Genomic DNA, 15,641 nt, shown 5'->3' with positions numbered 1-15,641 from the left:
CACACTTGAGTAACTGATATATTTATTTGCAATGAAAATTGTGCTGTTAGAATATCAAAGGCTTTAGCCTGGGGAAGGAAGTCTTCTGATCTTGTGAAGCCAGCCTCTGCACTTATTGGAGGATATACTTCCTGCTAACATACGTTTACCTCTGGTCTGTTCCCCAAGTTGAGATTACAGGTGTCCTCTCGTTAAAGACGTCATATAACCTTAAAATATTACAGTTTAATATTCTTGGGTTCCATATCTTTAGACCTTGGCAATTTCTCTTATTTTCCAAGTAATGTTTTAAAATCCTCTTGGTTCACTTGTGTGTTGGATTTGATTCTGACATTTTACATTTGTGATTCCTTTTTTTAAGCCTGTCTTGTATCCTGGGATGCATCATTAAGATGAGTGAGGGGCTTACTATGTGATGTGTGTTAAACATTTGCAAGTGTTTCTCAGCTTTAGCATTGTACTTTTTTATTGAGCAAACTCTATGTGATTGTGTGTATTTTCATCAGTTCTTTCTGAATACACAAAAGGATAATTGTAGTGTGTGTGCAGAGCAAAGAGAGCTCCATCTCCATAAGCCAAGAATGACTTGACCTAATTTATAGGTTTGGTCGGTTGAAGTAGCTCAGTACCAAATATTGCATCTCATCGATCCTTTTCAAAAGTTTGAGCCCAGTTAAGGTTGTCTGATCTACAGATGGGGCTACAGTCCAGGAGTCAGCATAATTTAGGAAATGCACATAAGATGTAGGGGAAGATGGTTGGGGAACTGAAATGACTTTACTGCAGACTTGATGCTTCCTAGGCTTCTCTGGAGCAAGGAAACCTGTGAGATGTTTACATGGACAAGTGCTGGCTTTCACCACACATGTCTGTGAGGCGAGCATCCAGTGAACAAAAGATGAACCTGGCTGTCAGGTGACCTTTAACAGTCTTGATCCCATAGATTTTCAGCATGCTTAGGTATGATTTACATTCTTCTTCATACTCCATCATTCATGCCGAAAAGGCTGCCTCAATGCAGGATATTTTCTAGGCGTTTGTGGGAGAGACATAAGAAGAGTAACCTGACAGGGGCACCTGGGTGGCTCAGTCAGTTAAGCGTCTGATGTCGGCTCAGTTCATGATCTCACAGTTCTTGAATTCGAACCCCGTGTCGGGGCTCTGTGCTGACAGCTCGGAGCCTGGAGCCTGCTTCAGATTCTGTCTCCCTCTCTTTCTGTCCCTCCCCCAATCGCACTCTGTCTCTCTCTGTCTCAAAAATAAATACACGTTAAAAAAAATAAAAAGAAATAAAAAGAAGGGTAACTTGACAAATATGGAGAGCAGGAAAGGTGTTCTATAGATTGTGGGACTAGCACTTTTGCCATTAAGTCAAAATGTAGCAGCTGGGTAGCTCTGTGGTTCTGCCAGCCCAGCCTTCTGAACCAGACAAATTCTGCTTTTAAGTTCCTTATCAAGTTGGCAGTGCTCCTTGTGTCTGTTGCCTGGACACTTAGTGAGGCAGTGAGACGACACAGCAAATGGAGACACGGCTCAGGCCCAGGAGGCCCAACAGTTTGGCAGAGCAGAAACCTGCCTCCCAGCCAGGAGTTGTGATGATGCTCTACGACATCATCTCCATTAGCATGTACATCCCTTGGGCGCATCTCCCTCATTGTTTCCTGGACAGAGCAGCTGACTAGGCTGTGTTGGTACAGTTTCTATCAGTGCTGAGAAGAGTTTGATTTAAGATTCTTCAGATGGGGCGCCTGGGTGGCTTGGTGGATTAAGTATTCCAACTCTTGATTGCGACTCAGGTCATGATCTCGTGGTTTGTGAGTTCAAGCCCTGCATCAGGCTCTCTGCTGCTTGGAGCCTGCTTTGGGTCCTCTATGCCCCCCTCTGTCTGCCCCTCCTCCATTCTTTCTCTTTCTCTCTCAAATAAATAAATATTTAAAATAATAAGATTCTTCTCAGAAACTCTTTTGTTTTCTCCTTGCTGTCTCAACCAGCCTTCCAGAATCCCACAGTTGACCTGAATCCAAGAAAAAAGTTCTGATGATGTGATAAGGGGAGCCACTTAAGTTACTTATAATGATAAAGAATCTTAGAAGCTCCTCACCTTCCTCCATCTGCCTTATTTCTCTGACTCCTCTTGAGACTTTTTTTTTTCTTTTGGTTTCATTTCCCATTTATGATCATTCAGAAGAGGAAAGAATTAAAGTAACACCTATATAGGGCATGATGCAGAATATTAGTTATTATGCCTCCAGGCATTCTTTCTGAAGATAAACCTACACGAGAGGCTTTATTCCAATTTACAAAGAGGAAACTGAGGCTCAGAGTATTGATGTAACCTGCCTGAGAGCACATAGCTAACAGGTGGTGGAACTACAATTTAAATCAGCTGTTGCCTTGACTAAAAATATATTCCTTTTTTACTTTATCACTCTGCTTCAATGAGAAAATAAGCAAAAATAAAACCAAACCAAGAAAGTCTCAACGAGTATTGATAAGGGTGAGCAGCAACTGGAACTTTCATACTCTGCTGGTGGGAGTGTAAATTGGTGCAGCCATTTAAAAAAGATACTGACAGTGGCTACTACAGCAGAACATAAGTATACTCTATGACCCAAAAATAGACTCCCAGGAATATTCCCAACAGAAATGTGTGTGTGTGTAAACCACAAGACAAGTACATAATGCTCATAACAGCGTTATCAAAATAGTTAAAAACTAGAAACAACCCAAATGTTTACCAACAGTAGAAGAGATAAATAAAATATGATTTAAAAAAATTTTTTTAATGTTTATTTATTTTTGAGACAGACAGAGTGTGAGTGGGGGAGGGGCAGAGAGAGAAGGAGACACAGTATCCAAAGCAGGCTCCAGGCTCTGAGCTGTCAGCACAGAGCCCCATACGGAGCTCAAAACTACAAACCATAAGGTCATGACCTGAGACAAAACCTGACACTTAACCAGCTAAGCCACCAAGGCACCCCAAAATGTGATCTACAAAAATTTTTTAATGTTTATTTTTGAGGGGGGGAGGGGCAGAGAGAGACAGACACAGAATCTGAAGTAGGTTCCAGGCTCTGAGCTGTCATCACAGAGCCTGACGTGGGGCTCAAACTCACAAACTGTGAGATCATGACCTGAGCCCAAGTCAGACGCTTAACTGACTGAGCCACCCAGGTGCCCCTAATTTTTTAAATGTTTATTTATTTTAGAGAGAGAGAGAGGCAGAGAGAGAGGGAGACAGTGGATCCCAAGCAGGCTCTGCATTGACAGAGCCTATGTAGGGCTCGAACCCACAAACCGTGAGATCATGACCTGAACCAGAGTGGGATGTTTAACTGACTGAGCCACCCAGTTGCCCCCAATATTTTTATACAGTGGAATTCTCTACAGCAGTGGAGAAGAAGAACCTACCACTATATCTAACGACATGGATGACACCTAGACATAATGTGTGAAAAGACATGAAAGGGTACATATTGTGTGATTCCATGTATTTAAAGTTCAAAAACAGATAAAACAAATCTCTGGATTAGAAGTCAGTTACCTTCAGGAGGTGTGAATGATGGAGGTGGGGACACAAGAAAGACTTCTGGAATGCTAGTCATGTTCTATATCATGATCTGAAAGGTGACTACTCAGGTATGAATTGTGTTCTCTTTGTAAACATTCTTTGAGTTGTACCCTTAAGGTTTGCACACTTTACTACATGTGTATGATATAAAAGTGCTTATCCCCCAGAAATTCTCTCAATAGCCAAATGGTGATGATAATGGAAGCTGCTAGTTATCAGATATCTGCTAAGCCTTGCTTTCCTTGTCTACAAGATGTGGAGAATATGAGAATATGCCTCATTGCCTTCTTGTGAGAAGTGAGACAAGTGATGTCAGACAATTGGTAGAGTGACTTTAATAAATATCAATGATGGGAGCATCTGGCTAGCTCAGTCAGTAGAGCATGCAACTCTTGATTTCGGGGTTGTAAGTTCGAGCCCAATATTGGGTATGAAGATTACTTAAAAATATAATCTTTTTAAAAAATAAAAACAAATAAATATCAATGAATGTGAATTACATTCCCACTACTATTCAGGTGGTTTCTGTACATCATGTCACCACCTCGCAAGGCAGGTGTTCCCATTTTCAAATGAGGAAAACTAGGGGTGCCTGGGTGGCTCAGTCACTTGGGCATCTGACTTCAGCTCAGGTCATGATCTCACGGTTTGTGGGTTTGAGCCCCGCATCGGATTCTGTGTCTCCTTCTCTCTCTGCCCCTCCCCCACTTGTGCTCTGTCTCTCTCTGTCTCTCAAAAAGAAATAAATGTAAAAAAAATTTTTTTAATTAAAACAAAAACAACAACAACAAAAAAAAAAAACAAATGAGGAAAACTAAGCCTCCTAGAATTGAAGTCCCTTACTCAAAGTCACACAGCTAGTGAATGGCAGAGCATGATTCCATTTCCAGAGAATTGATCAATTTCGGAGGCAATGGAAGTCTTATCATGAAGGACTAGTAAGGGATGGTGATAGGATAGAATGGAAAAGGGGGACTGCTGGGCTGCATTCGGGGCCAGGAAAACTGTAGGCCCAGGCTCTGCCCCAGTTTGCAATGACACAGTTCACTGGATGTCTCTGGAATTCATCTCAAACATGAGAGTTTTGAACTAGATTTTACTAGATTTTATTTCCTTAAGTGACTTCTGGCTCTGCAGTTTTATGATTCTCCATGTTTGTCATGCCATACAGGGCCTCTTTACAACCAGGCTCCATGAGCTTAAATTCATTTTTCCCGTAGAACTTTATTCCTGCTTCATCTTCTCAGTACTTTTCCTCAATCACATCCTATAAAGCAGGGCTAATTGTTCCCCTACTACATGCTCATTGTCCTACTGTGAGCCATTTGCCTGTGTGTGTCCTCCATAGACTGTAATCTCCTTGAGGCTAGAGACTAAGATTTATTTGTCTTTTTTCCCATACATGCTGCCTGGAACAGTTCACACATTTGTGGAAATTTTTGTTTAATTAAGTATTTAAATCCACAGAAAGTCCTTTTTGAATAAAGTGTGAGAGGATAGCCTCAGGCTGTGCTGGACCTAAGGTGGATGGATACCCAGAGAGACCTTTTCCTTTATGTTCTTTATTTTATTAGAGGTCCAGGAGAAACAGTAATGGAGTGGCTAGGGAGAAGAATCATCAGATGACTTAGCAGCTCCTTGGTGTATGTTGATGAAATCTGAAGTTTGATCAGTGCTTAAACATCAGTGACAATCCAAACCCTTCCGATATGGAACGGCCCCCACTTAATTTAATGTCATTTTACTTTATAAGATAGTTAATAAACAGGTACTGTATTTGATCTTGTGAGCATAGACCTCTATATTTAGTTTTTCAGCTTTAATGGAACTATAATTTTAATCATGATTATTACTTTACATTTTAATTATAATTTGGTGTGGCTTAAGTATACATTTCTGAGAGTGATTGTGTAATGAAAACAGGAATTAGCTTTTCATTAACAAAATAATGGGAGCGTTCCCATTGCATTCTAGTCTGTGTTCAAAATCTATGGGCTGGCCTAAAAATAGCAAAGGGAGTTTAACATTTTGGTTAAAAACATGCTTCTAAATTGGATGTGTTCACAACCCAGTCTCTTTTGCTCCATCTTGCTTTATCTTGTTCCCTTTCTTTTCAAAGTACAAAATAAAATAAAATAAAATCTTGAAAGAGACTTTGTGTCTTTGAGATTTCAGGAGGTTTATTTTTATTATTTTTATTTTTATTTAGATAATTAGCACCATGGAGCCACAGGTGTCAAATGGCCCGACATCCAATACAAGCAATGGACCCTCCAGCAACAATAGAAACTGTCCTTCTCCCATGCAGACAGGGGCAGCCACAGATGACAGCAAAACCAACCTCATAGTCAACTATTTACCCCAGAACATGACCCAGGAGGAATTCAGGAGTCTCTTTGGGAGCATTGGTGAAATAGAATCCTGCAAACTCGTGAGAGACAAAATTACAGGTATGGTCTTCTTCAATATTCTAAGCTTAGGATCAGCAGCTATCTGTTCCGTTGAATGTGCAGACCTTAGCAGGAATGCGCACACACACACACACACACACACACACACGCACGGTGATGGTTAATGCATCTGAGTGTCTGCATCGTGTATCCTGCCTTCAGGAATGGCGTGGGAACACAGTCGTAAGCTCCTGCAAGTGTGTACACTACATAAAACCATTCTGCAGATTGGTAGGACTTGGAAGCAGATGAGATTTTGGAGCTTCCTCAAGCTTTACTTTCTGTGAAATAACCCTTTGGTTTGATCCCCTTTTATTCTCAATCAGCCACCCTTTCCCTTTGTTCTATAGTTCTCAGTTCTGCCCTCCACCCTCCCTGTACTCCATGCTAGTTTTTATCTATTCCTTTCCTCTCAAGCATTTGGCTTGTGTGTGTCCAGTGTCTGAGACAGTGTTTTAATGGGGCGGGGGAGCCATTGTGGACGGAGATCACAACTGCCCATTGTCTCTGGGAGAAGTAGGCTGTAAGGATAGCAGATTATTCTGGAATAAAACTACTCTGCAGTAGGAGGGAGAAGCTTAATGAAGATCTGTATTTGAGGTGTTTTGTTTTGTTTTGTTTTGTTTTGAGGATACTCTTTGAGAAGTCAGAGACTTTTTACTTAATAGTAACACAATACCCTTACAATTTCAATACTTGAACATTTTAGCTTCCGATGTTTTTCTAATCAACAGCCATTTGCTGAAGACCTAATGTTTGCCAGACACTGATACTGTAATTCTTTGGAGTGAAGTGTCCCCGTAATCTTTTTGGAAGTGAGAATATTTTCTTAGAAATCTACTGGGCTACATCATGACAGAGTGCAGCTGCTCATCTCTGATGCTCCATTCCTAAAATCATTCCGCCCACCTGAGCATTTGTCATTTTTGAGTGTTGACTTTTGTTTCCTTTTCTCTGGACAGTTTAATTGACAAGCAACTGGCCTATTAAGAAAAAGGAAAGTCTGTCATTAAAATAGGAAGATACATCATCTTGGTTTTAAGTCTGAGAATCCAGTGTATACGTGTGCACATAGCTGTATGTGTTCTCCAATTCTTCTAATTCACTTGTAAATTTGTCTTCTATATAAATTAAGTACCTTGCAAGATCATAAAACTAAAATAACTGTTGAAAATAAAAGTCACATAACCCTCCAAAATTAATTTCCTCATCTATAAAATTGGAAAATAATATTTATCTCAAAGGGCTTATTTTGAGAATTAAGTGAGAGACTGGATAGTGTAACGCCTATTGCATAGTGGTCTCTTAGTAAATGGGAGATGTTGTTATTACAGAGGCATGTAGTATGTTACAAGGAAAGTGGCTGAACAGAGAAATTTTATCAAGGTCTCCAAATAGGACCGGAGCTTTGATGATCTTATCTGAGAGCACCGTATCATCCATCCTTTAACAGAATTGCCTGTCCTCTCAGACAGCCAATGTTTAGATTCCTGAATAATCTTTATATAATAGGATGATAATTCACACAAAATTAAAACCAGTTAAGCATATGATTCTTCCTCCCACTCCTGTATAGAAAATGTATTTTTGGTGTAGCCTTACCTTCTAAATAGGGACTCTGCCAGCTATATTAGTGAATATTATTAATCACCTTTTCAAAAGATTTCCCTTAGAACTGTAGTGAGATTTTTTAAAAGTACTGATTCATGGTGTTGTTCCTTGTTTTCTAAAGACACATGTTTAAACAAGCAGATTCCTTTACTGAAAGAATGCTAATTTGGTAGTTCACCGAGTAGATTTGAATAGGAGTGACAGCTTCGAAGACAGCCTTTAATTTGGTATACAAAACCAAAATTGTCAACTTTGGTTTGTTTAGCACCCTCTCCAGCACAAGCAGAGACAGTAGCATCTGAGCTTAAAGAAGAAGCTTATGGGTTGAAAGCAGAAATATAATTCAGGCATAAATTTATAATTATGCACTTTTTAAATTTCAGGCAAAAAAAAATTTTTTTTATTTGCAGGGAACTTCTGGGAATGAGGCAAGGAAATATAAGAACTGAGATATTTGCCCTCATTTGGTAGCAGTGTTTAATAAAAGTAGAACTTGTGGTTGTAAAGAGTGCTTATTAAATTCTTCATTTACACTACCTAATTAATTCTAGCATTTTAAATTAACAGTGAAACTGGTCCCTGCTGTACCATTCCATAGATGCAGCATATTTCCTCCATCCACCAGTTGTTCAGGTTTAATTGACTACGCTAAAAGTCAGAGAAGGAGGGAGAGAGGGCTGTGGGGAGTTGGGGAAGGAGTGAGAATCGCTCTAATGGAAGACCCTCTGAGGCCTACATTTGGTGGGAGGTGATAACACAGGCTGGGAGAGGCGAAGGTGGAACATCAGGCAAGTTGAAAGGCTGCTGCCGGTGGTTCAGAAGTCAGGGTAAATGACATCATAAGTATTTTTGTTGCCCTGATTTTTAACATCCCAGTCCCCCCTTTTCCTCCAACACCTCCTACAGATCTCAATACATCTCGATCCTGTGAAGTTTACAAGGAGTTTAAATATCTAGTGGGAGGATTGGGGGGTGGGAAGTGGCGAAGAGATAAGAATTCAAGATTAAGATTTTCCAGCCCAAACCACTCCCTAAGCGAATGGATTCCCTTAGAAGGTTCCCGCTTACCAAATTAAGAGAAAGAGAGGGGCGCCTGGGTGGCTCAGTCGGTTAAGCGGCCGACTTCAGCTCAGGTCATGATCTCACGGTCCGTGAGTTCGAGCCCCGTGTCGGGCTCTGTGCTGACAGCTCGGAGCCTGGAGCCTGTTTAGGATTCTGTGTCTCCCTCTCTGTGACCCTCCCCTGTTCATGCTCTGTCTCTTCCTGTCTCAAAAATAAATAAAACGTTAAAAAAAATTTAAAAAAAAAAAAAAAAGAAAGAGAGACACTCAGAGGAAGAGAAAGAGAGTGAGACTTGTTGTTGAAAGCATTGTAGGTAGGCTGGGTTGGCTCCTGGCTGTGGGTTGTGAATGAATTCTCCATTTGAAAACACATAGAGGAAATTTGGGCATGGGCTTAAGTGTTTGGTGCTGAGGACATAATTGCTATCATTTATCAGATACTTTATGCTAGGTACTTGCTAAGCACTAGACATACCGTATTTGATTTAACCCTGAGAATAACATCCATTTTCTTAGATGAGGACACTGAAACCTTGTGAGGTCAAGTAATTTCCCCCTGCAAAACAATTATTGCCAGGTGGTGGAGCTGGGGTTCACCCCCAGATTCCAAAAGCATGATTTTATGGGGAAGTATGTGCAGGATGCCCCTGCCTGTGTTAAGCGAAGATCCCCGCCTAACCCTGGCCCCATAACCCAATGAAACATTTTGATCCTCTGAGCAGTAGTTGCTGACCACCCTCTGGAGATTCTACCTAATGCACCATGGCTTTAAACTAGACTCCTGTGTATAACAGGAGGCAAAGATAACAATATTTATCATCCACTGGGGATACAACCCAGCCTTCAGAGTAGAACCAAATTTACTGAAAGTGCCAGGTTTAAGATTCTGTTACAGTGCTTTTGGACATCTCTGTTACTTATCTTCTCAGTGATATTAGATTTTCTTTTTCCAATTTTAAAAGGACGCTTATCAGGATAATCTAGGTACCAGAGAGAGAAAACATGTCTCCCAACTTGCTTTTGTGTGCAGCCGTGGACACGTGATGGCACAGGAAGCCATGTTCTTCATTTTTCTCTTTCATCCATCTGCAGACTCTGCTGCTGGAGAGAAAGGGACATGGTGTGTGGCCCACAAGCTTTTGTGCAACCTCAAAACTCAGGCAAAAAAACATCAAACTCCTGGTATAAATTATATTATTCCCATGAACTGCAAAGAATTGAATTAGTTTCTCATTTTTAATTTTGTTGCCCTTTTGTTTTTTCAAGCTTTGAGACTGCATTAGAGATGCTCAGTATTTTAGGGGAGGAAACATGGCTTAGGCAGGATGCAGTTAGATGGCTCAGGGTATGTCTTAAAGCCAGCAGAACTGGGATGCTAAATTACATTTTAATAGTTGTCTACCTCGTTATCACTGCTCTCCAAAAGGAAGACAGAAAGGAGAAAAAAAGTAACAAAGAAAAATCCCCAGAAATGAATCCATGTAAAACAAACAGTTTTGATCTACTTGTCTAGCTCGTGTGATTTTTTGCATTCTAGCGATCAAAAAGAATTTTTACTTGATATTACTCTTCATGTGCCCATGCAGTGTAGTTTGTTTTTTTGTTTTTTTTTAAATCCCAGTTCAGGCAGGTAAGAGCTCTGAAGGGAGGGTTTTGAGGACGGAGTGGTCCAAACTGAACATTATCTGTTATAAAGCTGAATATATAGAGTGTCCAGGGCATGGAACAGACTGTAAGGACTATAGATGGTTGAGAAAGGGTGAGGTTTGTGTTAGCTGGAGCTGCTGGGAGAGGTTTGAAAGATGAGGTTAGGATTTAGGTAGAGGGAAGAAAAGCAAAGGTATAGAGCTAAAATTCCAACCTAAGAACAAAAGCCTTTTTTATTCCTTTGTGTTTTGGACACAGGAAGTAGAGCTAGAGTATGCCTCTTAGGACACAGTAATCTATTATGAAGCAGCATCACCAGATGAAGTTAAGCATACCAAAAAACGAAGCTGGTTAGAGTTGCACCCTGACAAAGACAGCATTTCCTAAACCTCACCTCTAGCCCATTTTTTTTTTCATTTTTTTCTTTATAACATTTGGCTTTGGCGTAATTAATGTTATTCAGTGGAAAAGGCAGAACAAGGCAAAAAAGACCCTTCACTGCTGTGGACATCAGGGTGAATGCTTTGCCACCACCTTTGTATCTGGAATCACATCTCCAGTTAAAGGAACCAACTCAGTTTTGATTTCGTGCCACTGGGTAACTTCTATTCTTTCTCAGATTTGTGAAAATGCTATTAATCCTGTGTGTCCCTCTCAGTAGGTGACATGTGGGTACAGCAGCGGGGGTGGGGGGATTGTTAGGGCCCTCTAAGGTCAGGAGGCATTGCATGGAGTATGGTCTCTTGGGTTAAAAAGAGAAAGGACAGTGAGGGCTGTGGACTGCTTTATGTTACCTCATATACTTTCAAGAAACTGTACTTCTAGGGCACTATGGAAATTTGAGTGAGTTTTACTCCTGAGATAACCTTATAAACAATAAAAGGCCCTGAAAAATCCTAAAATATGAAAGTGCTTTTAATTCATTCCTAAAATGTGAATTCAGCCCTAAGGTGAGTTTATTGGCATACTTTCTTACAACACCCAGCCAAATAAATATAATAGCAGAAGTTTTTGTATGTTTCTGTGTGCCTTCTGTGTGTTTTGGGCATGGTATTCAGTGCTTTAAATAGAGTAGCTCATTTAAATAGTAAATTGGGATTTCTTGGAGACTCACAATAATAGCCAGTGTTTATTGTGCACTATGTGCTAAGCATTGTGCTGAGATGAATTGATGGAATTTCATGTAATCCTCAAGATAGTTATTATACAGATGAAGAAACTTGGACTTAGGAACAACTGAGTAATTAGCCCAAGGTGTCTTGGCTTCCAAGTGGAGGAGCTGGGACTTGAACCCAGGACTGTCTGACTAATTTTGAGTTGTCCAATTTATAGTTTATCTTTGGCAGTTTCTCTAAAAATACTCAACTGATGTCTCCCCTTAACAAATGAACTCAGCTTATATTACCCAGGGAATGAAAACTTTCAGTTCAGGGAAAACACAATTAGAGTTCAAAATCTTTTGTTTTGGAAAAGAGCATACTACACATTAAAAAAATAACAATAAGGACCAGTGCTTTTTAATTAAGCAGGTCACCAGTTACCTGAACAGGGAAGAACAGAGTGGTTTTTTAGCTTCAGGTTTTGTCTCTTCACAAAATACTCTTCACTGTGTTTTCTTTTTCTTGATTTTGCAAGCACTGTATTAAAATGGATGCTGCCTTAAATGTAAGCATAGTTAAAACCCAGTCTCAATTATGTATAATCCAAGAAAATCCCAAGATATTGATTAGCTAAATGAACTTTTCTACATGCACATCAGAGGGCTAGTGATGAGAAAGGTACAGGAAATAGTAGCATTTATCAGCACATTTTGCTGCTGACTTTGAAAATATGTTTGGTACAGTGCAATGTGTTTCTTGAATTCAAAGGAAAATCAGGCAGATTTGCATCTGTCATTTTATTTCTCATCCCCCTGCAGTCATCTTACTTGTATTCCACAAAGAAGAACGAAAGAATTTTGACTTGTGGACTTGGGGAGGGAAAGTGATTATTGTTGGGGGTGAATGGAAAATATTCAGTTATGGAGAAGATTTGGCAGCCTAGTAGGGTTACAAAATGGAAGAATAGGGGTCTCCCTTATTAAGGGGAACTGGAAGATGTCAGAATGTTAAGTGCAAACAGTAAACCATGTAATTATTGTGCCTCTTACACACCCATGGGGCAGAGAGCTCCCATACTTTCTAATTAGGATAGGTTGGCAACTGAATGGATCAGTGAGGATTAGAACTTATACAGGTACATTCTGCTCCTTTGGATATAATTCTTTTCCCAGGGTGGCAGGAGTCAGGATTATAGAGCAGGTATGGTTTCCTTTTGCCCCCTGGCTATCTTCCCCTTCATCTTCCCTTCCATATTAGATGGTTCTGCCCCGCTTCCAAACTCAGATAACCGTAGGAAAGTATTCTCATGTCCCAAGAGAAATGTCTCAAAGGATTTTTACCTGGGATGTGAATCAGGCCTGGGTATTTTAAGGATTTTCTATTTCTGTGCTTTAGCTAACTGTTTGGTTCGTAGGACCAATTCCCTGTTCACCCAGCCTCCCCTCCTTCCCCCAGTACATACACACACACACCCACACACACTCCTTCCCTCACTCCCTCCCCCTTCTCTGTAGAATGACCTGGTTGATTGAGACTAGGAACTAAGCAGGAAGGTAATGTCAAGCTGAAATTTCCACACATTATCTAAAAATGTAATTCATCAGCTTCAGGGTAGGAGGAAAGTGCTTTCTGAAATGTGTTAATGGGAAATTCATTTTTTTTCTTGTCTTCTGGGAGGTGTGGCAGGGTGATTTCTCTTTTCAGTCTGCCTCCCCCACCCCACAACAGCCCCATTCCACATCTCCCTTATTGCTCTTAACTGATGAACTCTGTATCTGTCTTCATTCCTTGTAAGAACTAAAGATCTTTAAGTTGCCTTTTTATTTTTTCTACAGTCCCCAAATTGAGCTTTGATGGGAGAAGATATTTCTAGTTTGGAGAGAAGATAAAATTCAGATAGAGACCATATATTTGGATAAGGCTTTTACATTTGTAAAACATTTTCATTCAGCCAACAGTATTTATTTAGTGTCTGCTCTCTCAGACCAAATAAATGTTATTCCCTTTCCTTCTCTTCTCTTAAATTCTGTATCAGGGTCTGTGAAGAAGCCAGAGAGGATAAGACATAGTTTGTGCCCACACGTTGCTGCCAGCAGGGCAGTGATGGGGGAAGCCAGGACAAAGTATGGGGTCCTACGGCAGCCTGCAGGTCTGGAAGGGGCTGGAACGCATGTCTGTCCGCCTTTACTGTTTTGCGTGTGATGGTAGTGGGGGTGGGGGTGGGGGGTGTTTGTTTCGTTTTTCACCAAGGTCCAAACTGACCCTTCCTGACCCTGGCTAGTAGTTTCATTAGCACAGAAGGACGCATCACAGAAGGACGGAGTTTTGATGGAATGCCTGCTATGTTTCAGCTACGTATTATATATATTATCTCATTGAAGCTTTATGTCAGTTATGTATGATCAGTGGTATTATCCCCATTTTATAGATAAGGAAGCCAAGACTTAGAACAGTTAGCTGGAGAGTGGGGTTAGATCTGTCTGACTGCAAAGTCTGTGATCTGTTACCTTGTCACTCTGGCTGTGCTAAATGAATATGAACACATCAGCTATGGGTGTTCAAAAGAGAGAAAGACGACAGTAGGCTGGGGTTCTCAGAACAAGTGTCAAATGAGCCTTGATCTTGGTAGAGAGCAGGTTGTGGGAGACCAGTCCATGAAGAGGGAAGCAGTTGAGCAAGGCTTCAGAGACAATTTCAAGGGATAGTGAATGGAACAGTCAGGACTATTCCATGAGAAAGTGTTATTAGTGGCCCCTTTGTGTTGATGAAATAACTGAAGCTCAGAAAGGTTAAGTAATTTATCCAAGGTCATAGCTAATAAGTGGTAGGGCTAAGATTTGAACCCAAGTTTGTCAGACTCCAAAGTCTGTGTTTTTTTCTACTTTCCTAATAAATAACCCAACCTAACACAGAAGGAGGTGGACAATTTGCAGACTCCCCATGGCGTCTGTGATTTGAGGATCATTGTTTATCTTGCTGAGGTCAGGCACAAGTTCTCTCCGTGACTCTCCTTGCACCTACTTCAGTTTCTTGCTGACTTACAAATTTGGTTTTCTGCTTGGCCCTTGTTTTGCAGTTGGATGTCTGGTGATATGTGAGGTCCCATTACCATTAAGTGGATACAGATAGTTCGGGTAATTACTCTAATTCCTATAGCTGATAATGGAATTTCTCACCACAAACATCTTGACTCAGATTTAATCATTTTATTGGCGGTATGAGCATAAAACGTATACTTAATAATCCCCCAAATTTCCCTTTGTGTCTGTTTTCAAAGGCTTTGACATTCAGTACTTCCTCTGACCCTATCAAAATAGCCAACATATTGAGGCCAGAGCCTCCCAAAGAAGACTTGAGTCAAGAGCACTTGGCTTCTTGTTTTCCTTGCTCTTTCTTCTTTTTTTTCTTTTCTTTGCTTGCTGCCTGTCCTGCCTCCTCTTTTTGCCTTTTTATGTACTCACGTGCCATTTGATTAAAAGAGGATTTGAATTGGCTTTGTAAGATAATATGAAAGAGAGCTAGAATTAAAATAGCTATGGGTTTTTTAAAAAGCAAGGTAGAGCAAAATGGGCATAGAATGAATGTAAAAGGAGAACCAGAAGGAAAATTAAATTACATGTGGCTAGGTGACTTGTCTGAGAAGTAACCAACCACTTAGCCTAAGTTTTCTTTACATGAAGGAAAAATGGATGGTGACAACCTTGATCCCATTCTCAAGTGGTAAGCAGGATCCCAGCCCCCCCCCACCTTCCCCCCGACACTCACATTAGCCCACAGACCTCTGTGGAGACACTTGCCAGCTATAATACAGGATGGGATATGAAGCCTGAACTCACATACATAGAGTTTTTCTTTCTTCATCTTTCTTGCTTGAGCCCATGTTGGATTGATTGACATGTTTTTTTCTGGCCAAGGAAGTCTGTGACAGAGAGAGGCTGCCTGACTGGAGTCCCTGTTTTCACTGTTTTTGTAAACAATGTGCCAAAGGAAGTGTTCTGAAGTGAGCTTCCTTGCCTGCTGCCATGAACTGAGGTATTAACTGGTCTCCAGATCTCTTCAGTCTTCCCCTCTCCCCTCAAACCCTGAGGCTGGGCACACAGGCACTTCAGTACTCTGCTACCATCTTCCTGGTAAGGGTCCCTGCAGTGAGTTCTGGCAGGTTCTGCATTGCCCAGGACTCTGAGCTGGATAGCAAGCAGGA

General features: G+C 40.8%; 1 protein-coding gene across 1 annotated transcript in view; it reads left to right on the top strand.

Annotated features, from left to right (window-relative positions):
* ELAVL4 (ELAV like RNA binding protein 4) overlaps positions 1-15,641 on the top strand; it is a 110,541-nt gene that overhangs the window by 53,084 nt on the left and 41,816 nt on the right. Inside the window, exon 2 of the mRNA XM_049618602.1 lies at positions 5,781-6,021. Coding sequence (XP_049474559.1) covers positions 5,793-6,021 — 229 coding nt within the window. The 5' untranslated portion in view covers positions 5,781-5,792. The remainder of the gene's footprint in view (positions 1-5,780; positions 6,022-15,641) is intronic.

The sequence above is a fragment of the Panthera uncia genome, assembly GCF_023721935.1.
Source record: "Panthera uncia isolate 11264 chromosome C1 unlocalized genomic scaffold, Puncia_PCG_1.0 HiC_scaffold_4, whole genome shotgun sequence".
NCBI lineage: Eukaryota > Metazoa > Chordata > Mammalia > Carnivora > Felidae > Panthera > Panthera uncia.
The sequence above is the reverse complement of the archived record's forward strand: the minus strand, read 5'-3'. Positions and strand labels throughout refer to the sequence as shown.